The following is a 22313-nucleotide window of genomic DNA, read 5'->3' as shown; positions in this document are numbered from 1 at the left end:
ATCACATATTTTCAATTGTATGGGTTGCAAAAGCTACCAGATTTTCAAAGGATATGCAGACCATTTCGTCCACAAATTTTCAATTTTTACTGCTCTTCTTGTACAAAATAAGACTTTGAGAATCAAAACAAACCAATAACGGTTTGGCTAACTAGTCTTATATGACAAATGCTTAACAGAGCTGCTTAGAAAACAGAACAATATGCCCCCTCCACCCCATCACAGTGTTAATGACAATGAATTATCAGACTGTATTATCACTAGAATGTATGCTCCTTGAAGGTATAAATTTATTTTCTCTGATGTGTCCCCAGTAGCGAGGGTAGAATTAGGTATAGGATAGGGAGGGACTCAATAATGATTGCATATTATGCAAATTTAACTAAGAACTTAAGGACATGGGCTTTTAAATGATCTGATTCCAACATTTAAATGAAGAAAGGTAAGAGACATTCACTGTACAGAGTATGCATATAAAACAATTGAAAGCAAGTAACATATTGAGAAGGAGTCAGATGGAAATCATGCCCTGCATTATCAAATGCACCAGATCACAAGTAGTCCTTTCTACCACCTAGTTTTAGCTTTCACAGGGCTAGGTTGGTTACTCTGATCCCAGGAGCATCTTTGCATCATGACATACTGTATTACAGGTACATAATGCAGCTCGACTTACACATAGACAGAAAAAAATAGGAACTGTTAAGAGACATAGAGGAACATATTTTCCATTTGTTTGCATTTAATAAAAGTTTTGATGAGATTCTTTAGGAAAAGTAAAGATAGGCCTTTGATGGTTTCTTTATTAAACTGTAAGCAGAAGTATTGACTGATTTTTTAAGGTTCTTTCTGCCATTTTAGTCCCAGGAATTATAGTTAAATACTTTATAAATTCATTAATTTTTTGTCAGACAGAAGTGAATAGGAGAAATATGTGTCCTTAAAACTATTTAAAACTAGTAAAAGGCAAGACAATTTTCAACTTCTTTGCATTTTTTTCACCCCCAGTAGTGAATAAGTGTATCGCAAATCTTTGAAAAACCCAATAAAACATATTAAGTACAAATTAGGCCCTGGTCTTTCATAAATATTTCTAGAAGTAGAAAATTAAAATGTTTCCAACTAAAAGCATTTATTAGGTCAATTTAACTGTATCACCTATGTGGTTTTTAAGGAAAAGAGCTATTTGTAGCCATAATGAGTATCTGATTTGACAAAATATATGCTTTTACATTGTCCATAAGGTCTAAGAATCCTATAGTGATATATATAGTTGAAAAATGAAACTCAATTAGTGAAATTCAATATTGGTATTTTGGAACTATGAAATATATGTTACTTTAAAAAATAAAATACAGGACGTTTGGCTGGCTCAGTTGGTAAAGCATGGGACTCCTGATCTTGGGGTCATGAGTTTGAGCCCCACGTTGGGTGCAGAGATTATGTAATTTAAAAAATACAAATGTTACTGACTCACAAAATGTACTTTCAAAAACTTTGAACAATTTTTTTGAAATTTATTTCTGAAAGTCACAGAGACAAAACTTTAAAAGTGACACATTTATACTAAGGATACATGCGTGAGCAAAAAAAAAAAAAAAAGGTAAGCATGGGAATACAAAAATAAACATAGTAAATTTTAATCAACACAGTGTTCTGGATACAAGTAGAATACCACTAGGTAAGAGTTCTATTTACCTTCCAAGTCTAGGATAGTATGGATTGAGATAAATGGTTTAGGGCAGCTACTTCGCTATTCACAAGTTAATCAGTGCTGACCAGAAACTAAAGCAATTTAAGATTTTCAATGAAATTAGAGGATGGATCTTCTATTTAATGAATATGTTTTAAGGTGATCGGTACTCATTTAAAGGCAGTTAGGGCAAGTCAAACCACAGAGAGCCCTCACAAAGACTAAGCACCAAATGACGAAATGTTTGTGGCTTTCGTTTTGGGCCACTTTAAATTTTATTTTGTTTAAATGTGTTTTCCATTAACATTCACATACAAATTCTTTCAGGCAAAAGTTTTAACATGGAACTTTCTGCTTGGAGATCTTGCCAACTGTTACAATAGTTTTTAAGCAATGAATACTTCAGAACAATCCCAAGCCGATACTCATTGGTTACAATTGTAAGATGCAGAGCTTTTTCTTTGAAGTTTTCTGGTCCCCCAAAATTCAGTAGGGCCAAATGCATTAACTGGAAGTAGCATTTGTTTAAAAAAAAAAAAAAAGTCTTAAAGATGATAATGAATAAAATAACTATTTAGGTTCTCATACACAATCTTTCTAAATTTTCACCCTGTAAGAAATGATTACAATGTCCTTCAGGCTTGCTATATGCCCCACATTATTAAACAAAACAAAACAAAAACAAGGAATTTAACATTTCAACAAGCTAGTTAACTATTTACTGTAAGCATATAGTGAAATTCTGGAAGACATACTACCATACTTCAAGAAAACACTATTAACAGGTAAGCATGTGTTGAAGGCAGTTTATAAATGAAACATTACAAACCTTATGTTTATGCATACAACTTATAAAATAGAAAAAATTGCTATTTTTCCAATAGTATAGCATCACACTAACACTATATAGTTAAGATTGAAAGTTTCTGTACACACGTCCACTACAACTCCACAGCAGCATACGCCTTAGACATTTTCATTTGTTATCCAACATATGCCAACCATGGTTTCACGGATTTGTACCAGTTTGAGCAGGCTAAAACAATCATTCTGCCTTATCTATTTAACTATGAGACAAAGTTAACCAGTTTCAGGGAACAAAAAGTTTCATAATCAGTAAACAAACATATTAAACCTCCACAACAGGATGGAAATGCTTCTAAGGACATGATATAATCCTAACAGGAGGTTGGATTATGCCCCTAGATCAAGTGTATGTGGGAATAGTTAGGAGCCTGGAGAAATACATTAAGACATATGGGACCTAAATGATCATCAAATCAGTAATAACTACTAGAAACTCAAATATGAATTATTGGCTTTTCTTGTGCAACGTCATCCAGTTTACTGGTTAGGACTACTCAAAACTGGTCTGCCACTGGGTGTTTGTTGTTAGTGCAAATGAATATTGAAATAGGGAACAGTCTGAATCACATGGGATTTTGAAAAATTAGAATGATTGTATATCTAACCTTATTTTTGTATTCTGAAAAATGCTATAAAACTCAATTATTTTCCTAGCTTCTTCTTACATCTTCTACCATCTTAGATAATTCAAATTAAACATGGTTGCCTGCAAATTCTTTACTAGGGAAAGTAAAAGCACAGTACATTTTGGTTATGTTTTGCTGCTGGTCTCATGTATGTGCTTTAGCATTGACAGCACTACTCCAGGCATTTATTGTGCTACTTTACATAACTAAACATGAGGAAAAACTCGTAGTTCGAATTTTGACAAGCAATTTTTTTTTTTTGGTGGCAGGCTTATTTTAAAATAAAAACAACAAAACCCATATAAAAATCTAAAAATCAGATGGGCATTTTAACAGCCTGAATTAGGAACTTAAAAGTCTGTAAAAGAAACAGACATGGGAAGCTGTTTCTAAAAAATATAACCTTTTTACTCACTTTGGCTTTTTTTAAAATGAAGATTTGTGGTAAAATGACCTCAAAGAAAATTCCAAGTCACATAGGGCATTCATGTCACTGCTTTGTAATAGAAATATATTTTATAAGTATTTTAAACTTGAATGTTTTCAAGGAATTTAAGATTCTTTTTTAAAGCTCTAGTCCAAGTCTTCAGCTGTTTAGTTTTTAAAAATAGAATTTGGGTCTCCAATGGGAGAGTACATAACTGGGCTAAGCTACTTTGATGACCTTACAGGACAGTGAGGTTCACACAGAGATCATTTCCTGAACATGGTTGACCTTTAACAGAACTGATTATTTCCTCACCCAAACAGTTATGCAGGATACTGCCAGATCTCCACTACAAAAATCTTGCCAGTCTTTCTGGACAATTGTTTACCATCCATGTTTAAAAACCTTGTACCACCAGAGGCAAAGCACATAAAAGTGAAAATAAGTAAACTTATTTCTAGTCTATTTACCTAAAGCCTTATAAATCATATGAAAAAATTAATGTATAGAAAGTAATTTCCTTATTATCTGATGTTTTCTGTAAAAACAGGAAACTCAATCATAAAATGTTTAAATTAAAATGCCAATCTTGAAATCTTTTAACACCAAGACATTAAAAAAAAAAAAAAAAGCTTGCAAATTCAAGAGGATGCTTGAAAAAAGTTATGGTTCAAAATTTGTTTATAGTAAGAGACTAAAATCATGTCACTGCAAAATTGCCCAGGGCTTTTGGCACCGACATTGAAAGAAAGATTTTAGTCTTTTGGTCACTTGAAGCTGCTACTAAATACAATAACCCTTAAAAAGGGTGAAAAAAGACAGTGAGGAACTGAAGGATAGATAGGTAACTACATCATATACACGCATAGTTTGAAATAAAGACAGTCATTTCTTCAAGGGCTCTGAAGATATAAGAACAGTTTCCCACCATCCCTTCCTTTTTGAAGAGGATCCTCTAATCAGAAATAATTCCTTTAAGTTACTGTGAGTGGTGTTGCCTGGCAGCAGCTTCAATTTCCTAGGCTAGTGTTCAATCCAAGTAATTAAGTAATCTCACAAGGAATAATCATATATGGCAACAGGGTAAAAAAGCAGGGCAGTTCTTCCATGCACAAACATTTCAGGAGAAAAACCATCAATTTTAAAGATAACCATCAGGTTTCAGGTATCCTAGCACACTCTAAACCCTAAGTTTTGCTTTACACCATTGGTGACTAAAATTAACAAGTTTTGCAGTGAGTTTTTTTTTTCTTTTTTTTTTTTTTTTGTTTTTTGTTTTTTTTTGTCTTTTTTTTTTGCCTGCAACTATATACACATTGCAAAACTATTCTGCATCACATGATTTTAAATGAAATAAATATAAAAATGAACCACACAATCAACACATAACTTTAATACTCCACATTTATCTTGATCACAATGGTGGTAACCTCCTTGTCAACAATCTTGTGAGTTGAGGAGTTGATTCTCATTCTCATATCCATCAGGCAGATATGCTCTCCTCAGCTGGTCTGACTTAGGTATGGAGCCTCCATTCTTTACGTGGCGAGACAGGAAAGCACGGACTGCTGGGTGATCAGCCTTCTCAAGTGGGATGTTGGCTTCCAGGCACATTTTCACAAAGTCCTGGATAACACTGACTTTCTCTGTTTGCGCAGTACTGTTGCACTGAAGGGATGCAGTTAGGGGCCTCTGCTTCTTTCTTACATTCTGCTCTTCAAATTCTGCCTTCCTCTTGGTGTGAGTCTTTGACTTAAGGTGGTCACTAATGGCAGACTTGCGAACATGATTCAGAACCACATTGCAAGAAGTGCAGAAGAGTTTTCCTCCATCTTCGTGCAGCTCACCTCCAAACTCAGTGACTCGATCCAGGGGAGTCACATACAAAGCAGTCTTAGAACGGTTTCGGGCAGGTGGTGCTGTCACTACAAATCTTTCCATTCTGACTCTGAATAAGGTTCTTTCAAGACAAGAGAAACAAAAGTAAGTGTTAGAACAATAGTTCATTTGGGAAGTAATTAAAAAAAAAAAAAACCAAACAGGTATAAACATTTCAAGATTTAAAGACATCAGAAAACTTAATTCAAATTTTGTCCATTAAGTCTTAACTAACTTGAAATATGTAAGGTACTCGTTATTAGTACCTGTAACTAGTTACTAGTAACAACTAGGTCCATTCCTTGAATTTGATTTAATTCAAATAAATTAGAACTATGAAAAATGAATTCCAACTAACTCCAATGTCACTCTCTTTTAGGAAAACCTAATCTGATGTCAATATTTAGGGTATTATATTATTCTCTTCAATTTAGATGTGTATTGAAATTTAAAAGATTTTACCTTCACAGTTCTAGGGCAACTGATTTTAGGAACACAATTATAGGCAACTGGGTACAAAGTTAGTTCAAACAGGTGGGCCACTAAACTGGCCTAATTCTATATGAAGATTTGTTCTGAGAAGAAAAAAAGCAAAAACTGAAAAAGAACACAGACCAACTGCAATTAAAAAGCAGCAACAATCACATTAAATGTTAAAGCCAAGGCATAAAGTTCAAAGTCAGTCATTTTTTTATGTATATATGCCTTCACTGAGTTTTCCCAAGCATGTAATCAACATATGCAAAGTACTTTTTCTAACTTTTCCCTTTTTTTCATCAAAGGCTAATACATTTGTTAATTATTTATTGCATTTTATTAACTAGTAAATTAGAACAAATCTAAGAAGTTAACATAGTGCCCAGTATATATGATAGGCGCTCAATCACAATTTGTTGATGGAAAAAGTAAATGATTATGTTTACTATTTTTCCAAGTATTTAACTCAGAAGCAGCTTAATAATTTCTTAATTTACCCTAATAACAAATTTCTATGATCTTTGCCAAAATCATGACCTTACATTATGAACACTGAAAACTTGAGATACTCAACAAATGTTGTCAGTGACAACCATTTGTTCTCTGGAGCTATGCCTTTGGGCTAAGCTCTCACATTAGCCTCTGTATATGAAATTAAAATGAATTTGATACAATTCAAGATGGAATGCTGTTCTCTATAAATATGTTAGAGAAAAATTCCCAAGTACATTCTCAACAACAATGCTTTAAAAGTGTAATCAGCAATAATGGAGTATTCTTTCAACCCAAACTAGAGAATTCATAATTGGGTTATAGGAAATCTCTCTCAAAAGAACTCTAAACTGCCAATGTGTTAAGACACCTGTGGACGTAAACTCAGAGACAGACTTAATGTTTCACAGAAATTCTGCAAAGTATGATAAAGTTTAAATACATTTCAATTGTATTTTCTTTTCATTAACAAATTGTTCAGTGCTTGACTCTCATGTGCCAAATACTGTATTAGGCTATAGGTTTTCCTTTTTTTGGAATATTTTATTTATTTATTTGACAGAGAGAGAGAGCACAAGTAGGTAGAGAGGCAGGCAGAGAGAGAGAGAGGAGGAAGCAGGCTCCCTGCCAAGCAGAGAGCCCAATGCGGGACTCGATCCCAGGACTCTGAGAGCATGACCTGAGCGAAGGCAGCGGCTTAACCCACTGAGCCACCCAGGCGCCCAAGCTATAGGTTTTCAACAGCAGACAAGACAGGTATGATTCCTGCCCCCCAAATTGTCAGCAATGAATTAACACTACACATGCTTGTACTTTCACTCAATGGTACGAATTTTTTACTCCTATAGCAGTATCAGTCAAAATTATGATTATTTTGTTCTAAGCTAGTTACAAGAAACATTAAATATCTGTGCCCAGGAATACCTAAATCTTTCGATGTGAAAGTCGTCTCTCTTTAAATATTTAGATTTCAAACTTTAAAACAATAAACATGTTCATTATTCTCTGAAGCATAAAATGCTCAATCATTTGTGCTAATGTGAAAGGCCTATACATTCCAAGGTCCTGCAACTTCCAAAAATCTGTGTTACTGCAGAGGCGAATATATCCACCCAGTAGAGGATGCTCGACTTTACGGAGACAGGAGTAACAAAAGTGTTTTCAACAGAAGGTCAAAATATTTTAAACGAGGAAGTTAAAAAGTTAAGAGCAGGAATTAGTCACCAAAAACGAAGCAGCAAATTATTTACTAGATCGAAATACACCTCGGAAGTTTTCAAGTTTTAAGTGTTTACCCGATCAGTTTCCAGTTTTCTTCGTCTTGATACTCAGTAGTGAAGGGTCTCCAGCGCAAACCCAAAGACGCTTGAAATCCTGGCACTTTAGTTTGTTCACACCCGGAGATGCCTTCAAATCAGTTTTTCAACAAGTGGTGATGGGGAAATAGTTTCTGGGCTTGCACCCTATTTTCCCTGCGGTGCCGGGAAGTCATGCCTTTACTGTAAAACATGAAAAACAAATGGAAAGAAAAAATGGGGGAGGGGGAGGGAACGAAGGGTAGATAAAAAGACGAGTAAGAACGACACAGCCACCACGGAGGTGTCTTTAAAACCGCTCCCTTTAGGTTAACTCCACACAACAAATCCGGGTTCCGACGTTTACCTCAACACTCAACCCAGTCCTTTCTCGGTTGTCCGCCCCGCTTTGCACCTCTCGCGCGCCCCAGGCCCCAGGGTTCGGGAGGGGGAGGGAAAGGCGGGGCGCGGGACGTTCCCGGCGTCTAGACTCCCTCCTCCCGCGCCCAGCTCAGCACGCTGGCGCCCCACAACCCCTGCCCCGCTAGCTGGGCAGGGCCGAGACCCAGCTGCCGGCCGTGGGCCTGAGAACTCGACAGCAGAGTTGGCGGCAGTCTCAGGGGAGGCGGCGGCAGGCGCCTGGCGGAGGCGTCTGCTGTCAGGCTTCCCGTCTCCTCCCTCTTCCTCCCGCCGACAACGGCGCCCCGGCCCCGCCCCCGGCTCCCGCTTCAGGACGGAAGGCCCCGGGCCCAAAGCCCGCACCAACGGCCGGGCCCACCCTCGGCCTCCCTAGCTCCTCGGTACCGTAGGATCGGGGCCGCCGTTAGGGGAAGTGGACGAGACCCGGCCGAAAAGGAAAGGAGGAGGAAGAAAAAAAGGAGCAAGGGGGTGAGGGAGGAGGAAGACCCGTCGCCGCCGCCGCCGTCGTCGCCGTTGCCCGATCGAGCCCCGCGGCGGCCGCCGTGTCCCCCGCCGCGCCCCGTCCTCTTGCGCCGCCTACGGCAAAGCTCGTAGGCGGTCCCCAGCAACCGCCGAGCAGCATTGACCAACAGACCGCGAGTCTATCAAACCGACGGCTGATTTGGCCAATGGGAGTGGAAGGGTGGGCATGTGTATGATTGGCGGCTAGACTTCTCCAATGAAAACTGGGGGCGTGGGTGGGCGGAGCCGGAAGTAGAGCCAGCCGAGAGGCCCCTGTCCGGCTGGGGAGGAGGGAAGGGGGAGGGAACTAGAGGAGGAGGAGGTTAGCCGAGGCAGCTACAGCGGCGGCGGCGTAGGGGCTGGTACGCGCTGGGCGGCGAGAGCCTCATGGCGGAGGAAGAGAGCGATCAAGAGGCCGAACGCCTCGGAGAAGAGCTCGTGGCCATTGTGGAGTCCCCGCCAGGCCCTGTTGGGTTTAGAGCTGCGGGCGACGGTAGAGGTGGCGCTGGCGGCGGCAGCTGCGGTGTCGGCGGCTTTGGGATCAGCAGTCGGGATTACTGCCGACGCTTCTGTCAGGTGAGGCTCCCGTCGGCCGCCCGGACTTGTCACCCGGGTCCTGGGCCTCCTTGCGTCTCCTGCCCTTCTTGTTCTCGAATCAGGGCTGTGTCCGGTGTTCGCTCCCCCAGACCAACAAGGAGAGAGAGTGAAGCTCCCTTCTCCACCTATCCGGCTTGGGGTGGGGGGCAGGGAGCGGGACTGGGATGACCCGCGGGTTTAGGGTTGCTGAGAAAGTGAGAGTTTGTCAGGGGTAGAGGGACTAGAGGGAAGGAGGGTCAGCTGGCAGGAAGGCTGTGTACTGACATGCCTCCTCTGCTCCGAACAGACCCCCCTCTCTGCCCGAGGGTCCCGCCTTCTAGGGTTTCCTACCCTGTTCCTTCTCACCTCATTTGGAATCTCTGGCAACATTTCCTGCCTTCCCTTCTCCGCCCCTTGCCCCCCGTATTCTCCCCTTTTTCGGAGATGGGTGGCATGCCATCTCTCTACCGCCCCCTCTCCTGTCATCGCCACCCCTCCCCCTCTGCCAGGGTCTCCTGTCATCCCCTCACGAGATCCCAGTGGGCCAGTTCGCCAGTCCGTGTAGGTGCTGACCCACTGTTACTTTTTTGGGAGGTGGGGTTAAGGCTGTGTGATTGTCATCTTACCTTGTCTTACCCTGGTTCCCCGACCTACGTACTCCCTTTTCTAATAAACGACTGGTAGAGAAAGTAGTTTTCCTTAAACTATTGCTCGGCTTACCTCACCACCCCCTTCCATGTTTTAAATTACAATGTATTTTATGTAGCTTGTAAAATACAGTGTCCGGACGGTGACGGTAAATTATTTACTTGGGAATCTGCCACTACGATTTGATGTAGTTAGGAGTGTTTGACCGTCATCAAATATTAGAGCAACAAAGTACTTGTCTAGGGGTAAAATTTGTGTAATTTACATTCACATCTACATGTATATATAGTTTAAAATTTTCGTTCTCGTTCACAACACTCTTGTTTTGCAAACTGTTTTGTAATTTTTTTTAACACTCCTTGAACACTCCATTCCTTTTTTAATTTGTTATCTTGGAGGTATAGGGTTCAAATCATGGCTCCACCACTTCCTAGTTTTGTTACCCGGTAACCTGAGTAACCTGCAAGTTACTTAATCATTTTGTGCCTTAGTTTCCTCTTCTTCCAAATAGGGAGAGTAATTAAATGAGGGAATATGTAAAGGATTTGAATCTTTTACATATTAATTGAATTTAGCTTCATTTCATTGTGGTAACAAGTAGGAATAAAGTTAACAAGAAGTGGTTATTGTGTTTGCTGAAATTTGATTTTATGCCTTTACAAGCATTGAAAGAAAAAGGACAGAGTTGACATTTTCAGGTAAGTTTTTAACATTTTAGCTTAAATAAAAAAAATTTTTTTTTTTTACTCCCTCCTCCCACATCCATAGATAAGTTGGTTTGAAGGTGGAAATTGTCTTGGTATAAAGTGTGTCGATTTTCTTTGGCATTGTTCTCTATTTTTCTTGAAAAATTTTTTTTTTTTTTTTGTATTGGCTTTCACTGGATTTAGAGATCAGTGTCTTTACAGTACTTATTGTCTAACTGTGTATTTTATATGTAGAAACCATGTTACAGGTAGACTTTGTATCTATGGTATTTAAAATTTCTGAAAATTAGGTTACATTTGATTTTTTTAATATATTCAATGGCAGAAGGTCTTTTCATTTTTTTCTGTTTTGCTTTTATATCATTAATGAGCAACTTGGTTTTGGTTACATTTAGCTTTGTTAATTTACTTGATCAGATAACTGTTAATTTCTGTAGAATTTGAAATTTTGAGGGCGAGACATTTTTGTAAAACTTTTAACTACTCTTCTGTATCTTAAAATCAGTTTTAAGAACAAATTAGTAAATTTAGCCTGTGAAATACAGCATCTGAACAATGACAGTAAATTATTTTAAGAACAAATGAAGTTGATGGTTCTATAAAACTCTCCAGTACCTCCTAAATATCCAAGAAAATAAACTAAACAGGAAATACTTAACAAACTTTTATTTTATATTGCTAAGTTATGAGTTAAGTTATATTGAATACTTTGATGTTACCGACTTTTACCTGAAACCTCATTACATATTTTATAGTACTTCAGATTACCAGTAGATCTGTTCTTAGGGTTCCTGCCCTAGTTCTACCTTGCAGGTTAGCCTTGTGAAATATTTTTTTGTATCAAGACTTTAAGATGGAATAAAGGATTATCTGTATTAAGTTGAATTTTATCTGTTGATTAATATGATCCTAGTGTAGTAGTTCTGTTTTATTTGCCAGTAAGAGAAGCAGTGGATCATATAACTAATTCCCAAAGATTGTTTCTTTTTAAGCATTTGGTTTCCTAATGTTTACTAAGAATAGTATTAAGTAACATATATTCATTAGTAAATTACTTAATCATGGGTAATCTATGAAATGGATAATATATACTTGGGTGGGTGACAGTTAACTAAATACATGAATTATACACAGAGCCTTGTGGTGTTGAGAAGAAAGGCTCCAATTTATCTTCCTTTCAGAGAGAAATATGAATCAAAATGTCTTGGCAGTTAGTTGTGTGGGTGAAGGGAGAGAGGAAGGAGCACTTAAAAAGAGAGCTTCTTGTGTCTTTTACCACAAGGAGAAGTAAAACAGAAGACAGTAGGTAATATATGTGATAAATTATGCCTACACTCAGTACTTTAATGATATACTTTTCTATTTGAGAAGCAATACCAGTAATTATAAAATTTTAAACTAAGGGAATAGCCCTTGAGATTTCAGCTAATTTTGAGATGATGAATTTGAGATACTGAAAGTGCTAGTTTCCAAATAGTTACATGGTCTAATGCTGGACTAACTTTTTGTCACATCTCCCTGGGCTCTTATCTGTAGACTCTGAACAAATGCTTAAATAGAATTGGCCCTTAACTGATACTTCATTTGCTTTAAGGAGGGAAGGAGGGGGAAATACAATTTATATCGAGGGCCCACTAACTATTAAATCCTTCATATTGGTCTTATTATGCAAGTTACAAAATAGAAATTGAGGCCTAAACAAGTTAGCTTGTCTTAAGTTCCAGTAAGTGGGCAAGCCAGGATTTGAACCCAGCCTCAATTTCTACTGAAGTGCAAACTGAAATTACAAATAAATCCTCAGGGGACGCGTGGGTGGCTCAATATGTTGTCTCTGCCTTCAGTTCAGGTCATGATCCCAGGGTACTGGGATTGAGCCCCACATGGGGCTCCCTTCTCAGCTTCTCCCTCTCCCACTGCTGCTCCCCTTGGGGCTCCTCCTGCTTCTACTCTCTGTCAAGTAAGTAAATCATCTAAAAATTTTTCAAATAATTATAAAATGAATTTTTGGGGGCAAGTTGTGTAAAGGGGAAAAGTAGTTACTGAAAGTACTCATGGAGCATGGATGAAATTTTTATAAGTTCTCTTTCATTATGCCACAGTATAAAAAATATTTGAAGAAATAGGTAATTATCATTTCTCTGACTTCTTTGGTACTGTGAATTATTTCTCTAATATATGATGGTTGTAATAATTCAACTTACCTTGTTGTAGGTATATTGAATTGTTTTCATCATAAATTTATATACTAGCAAGTTAAGGTACTTTGTTCTTAGTTTAATGCCAGAAAGAATATAGTGAGTAATAAAGAAATATTTCTGGAAATACTTTGATATGTTGGTTAAAATAGATTTTTTTTTAAAGATTTTATTTATTTATTTGACAGACAAAGATCACAAGTAGGCAGAGAGGCAGGCAGAGAGAGAGGAGGAAGCAGTCTCCCCGCCTAGTTGAGAGCTTGATGCGGGGGCTCGATCCCAGCAGGACCCTGGGATCATGACCTGAGCTGAAGGCAGAGGCTTTAACGCACTGAGCCACCCAGGCGCTCCTAAAATAGATTTTATTTTATTTATTTATTTATTTATTTATTTATTTTTTAAGATTTTATTTATTTATTTGACAGAGAGCGATCACAAGTAGGCAGAGAGGCAGGCAGAGAGAGAGAGAGGAGGAAGCAGGCTCCCTGCTGAGCAGAGAGCCTGATGCGGGACTCGATCCCAGGACCCTGAGATCATGACCTAAGCCGAAGGCAGCGGCTTAACCCACTGAGCCACCCAGGCGCCCCTAAAATAGATTTTAAATTGTTTTTTTACTACAATAGGGTTACTAGCCATCCCATGAGGATGTCATGAGTAGAAAAGGAGAGAATGAACCTGAAGTGCTCAGTACTCTGTGTGGCATGTAGATAAGATTAAATAGGTAGAAGCTATTAATATTTCTGTAGTGCAAAATCCTCTGAAGGTTTAAGAGGGACAGGAGAGATAATCTAATCTTTAGATCATTTATAGTTTGTATCCCACAATAAAATTTAGAGAAAATTTAGGAATGTTACATTTCTAAAATTCTGTTATTTAACTAGAAGACTCTGGTGAAATACTAAATGATGTGCAGAAACAACTACATTTTCTCAGATTTTGTTTCTTCAGGGGACCTTCTTTAAGTCTGGAGTTATTTTTGTCTTCATTGGTGGTTGCTCTTGGCATAATGTGGGTAGGGGCCAGGGAGGCTGTTGAACATGCACAGGGCAGCTCCAACAACGAAGAATTACCCGACCCAAAATACCAGTAGTGCCAATGTTGAGAAACCCCACTATAACCTTACTTTGAAACTCAGTGGATACTTTATGTCTGTAATACTGATACAAATGGCAAAAATACATTTTTAAAAATACATGCTAATGTCTCTTTAGAGAAATTAAAATTTAAGCTTTTTTTTTTTTTTAAAGTTTTATTTATTTAAGTAATCTCTACTCACAACGTGGGGCTTAAACTCATGACCCTGAGATCAAGGGTTGTGTGCTCTTCCAACTGAACCAGCCAGGCGCCCCTAGAGAAATTAAAAAATTTAATTGTTTTTGGAAAATATGGTCTTTATTTTTTAGTCTTAATATAGAATTTACATAGTATTTATAGTTGAGTAGTTTCTTAGGGTATAAGAATACATTATTAACAATTCATGATATTAATTGGGATTATTTTTTATTTTGAATTTTTATAAATGTTTTATATGTATTTATTTTAAAAGGTCTTAAATATCAGGAATTGAATTTTGCTTCTAATAGAAACCTGACTTAAAGAGCTTAAACAGGTGTATACATTTATTTTTTATGTGAAAAGTCTTGAATGGATAGTATGGAAATGATATGGTGGCTTTATCATCATAGTGCCATCATTTGCTTTTCCTTATCAGTCATTGTTGTCTTATCTCAAGTTTGCCTCGTGACTCTAGATAATTGCTGGAGTTCCAGCCATCACATCTGAGTTCTAAGTAGTAGGAACAGGGTGTGTCTGGGTAAGACGTACATTGCCTAAATCCTACTCAGTGACTTCAGTTTCTACCTTGTTAGCTATCCCCATTTGAAAAAAAAAAGTTAGGACTTTTTAATATTTTTTCATATTATTTTTCCTGATAAACACATGTCTGTGATTCTGCTAGTAAGGGAGAAGAAAACAAGGATATTAGGATATTAGGCTACCAGTTGTGTCTTGTGTCCGTGCCCCCCCCCCCCCCTGCAGCTTATCATAAAAAGCTGAAGTCCTACTCTGTCCCATTCTTAATCCACATATTCCCTGGAGGCAGTTACTTACAACTATTTTAGCTCTTAGGATTTTTACCTCCATGTTTATAATTTTTTTACTCGTTAGGGATATGATCAGTTAGTCTAGTTGATGGTGAGGGTAGGGAGTACCTTACAGACTCACTCTTCAGTTAGTACACTTTGATTTTACTACCGCTCCCGACTTTCCTCTTTATTGCTTCCCTTCCCTCTAACCCCTTCCTCCTCTGCCCATTTCCCGAGCCTCTTAGAGTTCAGCCTCTTCAGAGAATCCCGAGTTTCCATTGATTTGGTAGGGGAAGGGATCTAGGGGGGACTTTGAACATACTGTTTTTCACTCTCACCTCCACTTTTGAAGATACATGGTGTTTCAAATTCCTGAGATTTTCTGGTGTTCTTCAGTACAAATTAACTTGTTCCTGAATTCCCTCCCTCCTTTCTAAATAATAGCTATCTGAATGTTGTCATCTATTCTCTTCATTGTTTTCCTCCTTGTGGGTTTAGGTCTTTTGAAACAAAAATATTTTTACTATTATTTCAGTGGATTTTTCAAGTGGGAGCAGAAATAAATGTGTGTTCAATCTGCCATATTTAACTAGAAATCTCAAATTCATTTTTCAGCTCAATAAAGAATAATAGACATGAAAGATGATGAAAAGGGAAAGAACTGAAACTAATTCAAAGTGATTAACTTACTTTTGAAAAGGAGTATCCTACTTCCTGTTGTACTTTGTAGTGAATATTCAGAGCTAGAAATAGTTTCATCACACAGATTTACTTTCTGCGTTCTTTTTGGCAAAATAATTTATATTACTAAATTGCAAATTAAAACTTTAGCCTTTAAAAAATGGTTTTCAAAATTTGACACATTTGGGACATTTGCAGTGTTCATAAAAGGTGAATTCCATGGAAACACATTAATTTATTATAATTAGGAAAAACAAAGCAAAGTGAATCCTAAATCTTGATGGCTATATTTGGGGAGCTAAATGCTTTGGTGCTGTTTTTGTTTAATGTGTTTTAAATTGACTTTCAGAATTGAATGGTACTTATTGTTCCTTATGACATTATTTATGATAGCAAATCCTTGACAATAACTTTAATGACCAAAGTTAGGGGAATTGTTACATGTAGTGGAATCCTATGTTCTCCTGAGAGACATATTTTTAAATATTTATTCAAATGGGAAACTGTTCATGCTGTAGTATCTACTGAAAAGGCATAGGAAAGGGTAATTCCATTTTTGAAAATAAAAAAGACTGAAAAGAAATATACCAAATTGTTAATAAATGGATAACTTCTTCATGATAAATTTATAGCTGAATTTGATTATTTTATTTATACTTATTAATTTTTTTATATTTTCTTGATTAAACCAACTATCTTTATAATCAGAGGAAAAATAAAAGTATAAAAAACACTTTATTTTTTACTCTTCCTACCTTCCTGTCTTATTTTCTGTGAATAAATGCTGTAAATGCCAGATTACTTGAGTATGATAAAATGTGAACTCCTTGTTTACTAAGAGTATGTAACTTTAAAAAAAAATGAATCGGTTATGTGAACTTACAAAGATCATTTTAGGTTAACCAATGAAACTAAATTTAAATAACTTCTTTTTACACAATCTTGCATTAAAAATATGTCCATATTGCTTTCTAATAACCACCCATCATACTGGCTTAAAAAAAGTTAATCTCAGTTTTAACTTTGTAGATAAAATGGTAGGAGAAAATATTTTTAAATGAAGTTCTTTGCTTTTAAGTATTTTAATGATACCATCATTTGCAGTTCTGCCAAACACAAGTGAGGCACCAGTTGTACTATTATTGTTGGCACTGAATCTTGATTTTTCTGCCAAAAAGTACTAAACTATACCTTAATGATCACAAACAAAAAGAGAACTTTAATAAATTTAAGAAAGCTATGGTAAAATCAATGTCTGGTAAGTTATTTGAAAACATAAATAAGATCAGTAAACTATGGTTAATTGGTATACTATTTTAAGTGCATTAATATGCAGTGGTAAGAATAGTAAAACATTTAAAATCTAAACTAGTTTACTTAACGAAATATTAATTCTGGTTACATTGTAGTTATAGTAGTACCTCATCTAAATTAGAGAGTATTTTTAAGTTTTGTAATTTCCAATAAATCTAATACTAGATAGGTAAACTTTAGCCTTCATATAATATATATCACATTGATTTCTTAGCTCCCTATTTCTCTGACAGGTCAGTTCATTATTTCAGCAGTATATTCTGTTCACCATGGGTCTATTCCTAGTATGAGACCCAATCAATGTCACCTGGTTAGAGCCGTGGTGGAATACTGCTGACAAACTCAACGTGAGAGGAGTTCTGTCTGTATAATTTGTCACATACTATCCTAAAGTCTAGTACCCTGCACCAAACACTGTATCAAACACTGGGTACACTCAACTCTTCAAAGCAGAAGTGAGTATGAAAATAGCTGAAAGGCTTTACATCTAGGCAGTAGGAAAAAAAGTCATTGATATTATAGTTGAAGCTTGTCAGTTATATAAGGCACTAGGTCTGTAGAAGTAAGCAAACAGGCATTGTTTTTGTGTACAATTATAACTTCGATTAGTTCTTCAAAGAATAGGTTTATAATACAATAAAATAGGGCTTAATAAGACGCTTGCCTATTTTTGGATTCTTGGGCAAGTTGAGGTCTGCTGGGAGTTGTTGGTTTAGTTGAACATACTGAATTTAAGATGCCTTTGCCTTAGCCAAGAGGGATCTTAGAGATAGCTGAATTTATAGAATCCAGAGTGCTGAAGTGAGATCTGGTCATCCTAGCTATGTGGATGGATGGTATTTGAAGCCATGTGGATGAATGAGCTAACATGGGGAGACAATACGGAATGGCAAAAGAGGGAGGACTTAGAAATGAACCTTCAGCAACTCCACAGTTAAATTTCCTGTTAGAAAAGATTGAGTCTTCAAATGAAATCTGAGAAGGATTAGTTAAAGAGATTGGAGAATACCAAGTAACTATGGTGTCAGAGAAGTCAATGGAAGAGAATGTTTCAGGATGGAGTGAATGGTACTTGACATTGAAAGCTGTTGAGATCCAACCATTGAATTAACACAGAGAGGTCTTTGGTGATTTTAAGCAGAGCTGTTTTGACACAGTGATAGGAGAAGTCAGAGTGGAGTAGTTTGAGGATGAGGTAAATCTACAAAAGAAAGAAGGGATAATCTATAAAATAAGATTCCAAAAAGGGAAGGAAGATTAAGTACAAATGGAGGGTTTGCTTTATGTAGGAGCTTTGGGGTAGCAGGAAAAGTGTATCTGTTGAATGTACATGGTGCTGGTTGGAGGTTTAAGGCAAATGGAGGTCTAAAATGGTAGCTTCTTAGAGAGGTAGGTTGAATTGACCTACAGAACCATTTGAATTTGCTGATTATTAATGTGGAGTACCACTAGTCCACACTTTTGTTCAGCAGTGCTTATCTGCATAGGTGAAGGCATGACTAGTTACATGATTAGTTATATTCATTTGAGGTTGTGTTGTAATTGATCAGTTAATTAACTTGGAGAAAGAAGGACACAGGCTCATTTTCTGGCTTCATTTGGGGTAAAAAATGGTACAGAGAAGTCAAATGAGGAAAGAGAGAAGGTAGAGAAGCAGTTATGTCAGTATAGTAGCCCCTTTATCCATGGTTTCATTTTTTGTGTTTTCAGTTACCTGAGGTCCAGAAGCAGATGATCCTCCTTTTGACATATTGTCAAAAAGTCACATTGCCCTTGTCATTCGTCTCACTTCATTTCATGATGTAGGCATTTTATTACCTCACATCATCATAAGAATCCTTTCATTTGTCTTATCACCTAATCCATTACCCTATAGGTTGTGTGTCCCTGTTCCCATTTTACAGATCAGGAAACTTAAGACCAAGAGAGTTAATGGCTTGATTAAAGCACTGTAGATAGTATGTGATTGTCAGAGTGGAATCTGGCCAGCCTGACTGTCCAAAGCCTGTATGTTTTTAGCCATTTCAGTATACACTTACATTATACTGTACCTAGGAATATGCATTTGGTATCGTAACATCTCTGTATATGTATTTAATAAAGCAGTTGTGGACTGAGTAGAAATAGTGATTAAAAAGTCAAGGCAGCAGAAACTAAAGATGTTCATAAATGTAAAAGAGAAAAAAAAATCAAACTTAAGCTATCAGAAATTCCAGTTAAGAAGTGATTCTCAACCCTTTTATTTCTTTTGTTTTTCTAAACCCACCTAAATGGGATATACTTCTCTCAGAAGCAGTGGCTCACTATAGTATTTATTTTTAAAATGCAAGAGTTCTGACTTACTTTATGTTATCATGTTGTTGTTGTTTTTCTATTTGGATAATAGGGCATTTTATTTGTGTAACAACTAATACAACATTTTTTTTACTAACATATAGTGTATTATTGGCCCCAGGGGTACAGGTCTGTGAATTGTCAGGCTTACACACTTCACAGCACTCACCATAGTACATAACCTCCCCAATGCCCATAACTTAACCACCCTCTCTTTAACCCCCCACCCCTCAGTTTGTTTTGTGAGATTAAGAATCTCTTACAGTTTGTCTCCCTCCTGATCCCATCTTGTTTCATTTTTTCCTTCCGTACCCCCCAAGCCCCCAATGTTTCTTCTCAAATTCCTCATATCAGGGAGATCATATGATAATTGGCCTTCTCTGATTGACTGACTTCCCTCAGCATAATACCCTCTAGCTCCATCCATCTGTTCCATCTATCCTCTAGTTCTGCGTCATTGCAAATTATGTTATTGTGTTTTGAAGGCAGGAGAGTATGGAATGTGTTTCAGATACTTATCTTCAATGATTAAAGTCTGTACATATTACTTAGCTATAACCTTGTGTAGATGTGGAATTCTTACTAATCTAGGATACAGTGGGTATGCATTTTAGAGCTTAATTATCTTTCCTTTTACCATGTTTTGAAAACTCTTGCCTAAAGGTCTCTCAGGTAAAAAGTTAAGTCTAAAATTTATATTTCATGTTTATGAGGGTTTAGTGAAATGGACAGCTCATTTTCAGCTGTGGGAGTAAATATCACCACAACCTTTCTGGACCACTATTCATCAAAATATATTACAAACATTAAAAATTATTTTTACCTGTTGGCTTAGTATTGTTCCTTAAGCATTAACTTTTGAGGAAATATAAATTTGGATATAAGACTATTTATCATAACATTAATTGTAATTAATGAAAGGAATAAATTGAAAATACAAAAGCAGCCAGAACATCTAAAATAGTTGAAAACTTTTCAGCCCCCATAAACTATTATTTAGCCTTAAAAAATGATGTGTTCGATGACTATATAATGACCTAGGAAAATATAATAATACAAAAAAATTTAGGTAGAAAATTTGTAACAGGATTATATAGCTTGAATGTAGGCTGGTGCGGTCTCACTGTGCTCATATGTAGATTTTAGAGAAGGCAGGTGTGGTGAAGATAATTGAGCCATTTCATTAGAAATAGGATTTTTTTTTTTTTAAGATTTTATTTATTTGACACAGAGAGAGAGATCATAAGTAGACAGAGCAGCAGGCAGAGAGAGAGAGAGAGAGAGGAAAGCAGGCTCCATGCTGAGCAGAAAGCCGGATGTGGGGCTCCATCCCAGGACCCTGAGATTATGACCTGAGCTGAAGGCAGAGGCTTAACCCACTGAGCCACCCAGGCGCCCCTAGAAATAGGATTTTTTGATGATATAATATAGGACCATTCATATACTTCAGAAGGTCTGTGAACTCTCTGAAATTGTTTGCAAAAAGCTGTATTTGCCATTTCCTTGTTGAATAAGACTGAAGATATTTTTGGTCTGTTTTTTGTTTTTGTCATATTCTCTTTAAGAATTTCAAAACTTGCTAAAAAAACACAACACATCTCAACAACAATCCCAAAACATCAAAAAGTTATGAACCTTTGCTGTAAGCCATTGTGACATAAGCAGTATTGCACATTCATTTTTACATTTCCTATGACTGCTTTCACGATACAACAGCAGGGTTGAGTAGTTGGGATAGAGCATGTATGGTCCATAAGCTGCTTTTTGGCTCTTTAAGAAAAAGTATGTCAGCCCATGTCCTAGATTCTCATTTATTCTTTGCAACAACCCTGTGAGATAGATACTATTTTTAATCTTCATTTTATGAATAGTGCAGGTGAGACTCAGAGAGATTAAGCAACTAACCCCAAGTCACACAGCTTGAAAAGGGAAATACACCATGATGTAGTGGTTATATGTGGACAGTATATATGTATGTGGATGATTTTGTTTTCATACATAATCCAAACTCTTCTAGAAAGGAGAAAGTTGTAAAAAAGTAAGTAGAACTGAGTTATGAGGATCTTAAAATTCATTTATCCTTTTATTATTTTGATTTCCTGTGTCATCTCATGCTTGTATACTTAGAGTGGATATGCAATTTTTGCTTCTTGGCACTTAGCTCTAACTATGCTGCTCCTTAACTTTTCTTGATTTTTATGAAAAAAATTACTGTATTTATAGTTTCTTAATTTTCTCTATTAGCAGAAGTCATTCTGTTCTTAAACTCTTGAGATTCTTTTTTTCTCTTTTATCACTCCCATAAAGTCCCTATACTTTGTTTACAACTGATCTGCAGTTTCACTGTAGGTCACTGATCTGCTTTCTGTTTTTCTAAATTTTGTCTTTTCTGGACATTTCATACGAACGGGATTATCAGATATGTGGTCTTTTGGTCTGTCGTCTTTGATTCAGAATTTTTTTTAAATTTATTTATTTTTATTTTTATTTATTTGACAGAGATCACAAGTAGGCAGAGAGAGAGGCAGGCAGAGAGAGAGGCAGGCAGAGAGAAGGGGGGAAGCAGGCTCCCTGCTTAGCAGAGAGCCCGATGTGGGGCTTGATCCCAAGACCTTGGGATCATGATCTGAGCCAAAGGCAGAGGCTTTATAAACACTGAGCCACCCAGGTGCCCCATGTTTTCTCTTTTTATACTTTGAATTTACTTTCAAGTATTAAGTACTCATAAATTAATAGGTGCTTTTAAAATGCTGCATATGTGTCTTTCAGATAGTATGTAACTTACTTTTTCTTAATACCAGTAGAATTATCCTTAATTATTTTAGGCATAGATCTAGATAAATAAAGTACCATTGAAGTGTTATAGAAAGTATTCTTAAAAAAATTGTCTGTAAACTATGTGAAAAGCTTCATTTTAATAGTTATAGGGGATTTAAGAAGGAAAAAAGTCACAACTTTTGCCTTTAAGGAACTGAAACATCTGATAAGGGAGAAAAGACCTATCTGACACACTGTTATGACCTGGATCTAAACCACAGTTATCTTTTCTCTGGATTATTTTATCTCCTGCTTCCAGTTTTTTTGTTTATTTTCCATAC

The 22313-nt window shown here is 36.9% G+C and overlaps 2 protein-coding genes across 3 annotated transcripts in view; one reads left to right on the top strand and one right to left on the bottom strand.

Annotated features, from left to right (window-relative positions):
* Positions 1-1931: 1931 nt before the first annotated feature.
* On the bottom strand, positions 1932-8815 carry CGGBP1 (CGG triplet repeat binding protein 1). Its single transcript, XM_032351995.1, is given in 3 exon segments — positions 1932-5573; positions 7756-7959; positions 8560-8815. Coding segments are annotated over 2 exon segments (720 nt in total). The 5' UTR covers positions 7953-7959; positions 8560-8815; the 3' UTR covers positions 1932-5050.
* A 57-nt stretch (positions 8816-8872) lies between these two features.
* The window catches only part of ZNF654 (zinc finger protein 654), a 79544-nt gene continuing 66103 nt past the window's right edge, over positions 8873-22313 (top strand). For both annotated transcript variants that reach the window (XM_032351958.1, XM_032351947.1), the window contains exon 1: positions 8873-9252. In XM_032351958.1, coding sequence (XP_032207849.1) covers positions 9064-9252 — 189 coding nt within the window. In that variant the 5' untranslated portion in view covers positions 8873-9063. The remainder of the gene's footprint in view (positions 9253-22313) is intronic.

This window comes from Mustela erminea, chromosome 1 (assembly GCF_009829155.1).
Source record: "Mustela erminea isolate mMusErm1 chromosome 1, mMusErm1.Pri, whole genome shotgun sequence".
Taxonomy (NCBI): domain Eukaryota; kingdom Metazoa; phylum Chordata; class Mammalia; order Carnivora; family Mustelidae; genus Mustela; species Mustela erminea.
This window is presented reverse-complemented; position numbering and strand designations above follow the sequence as displayed.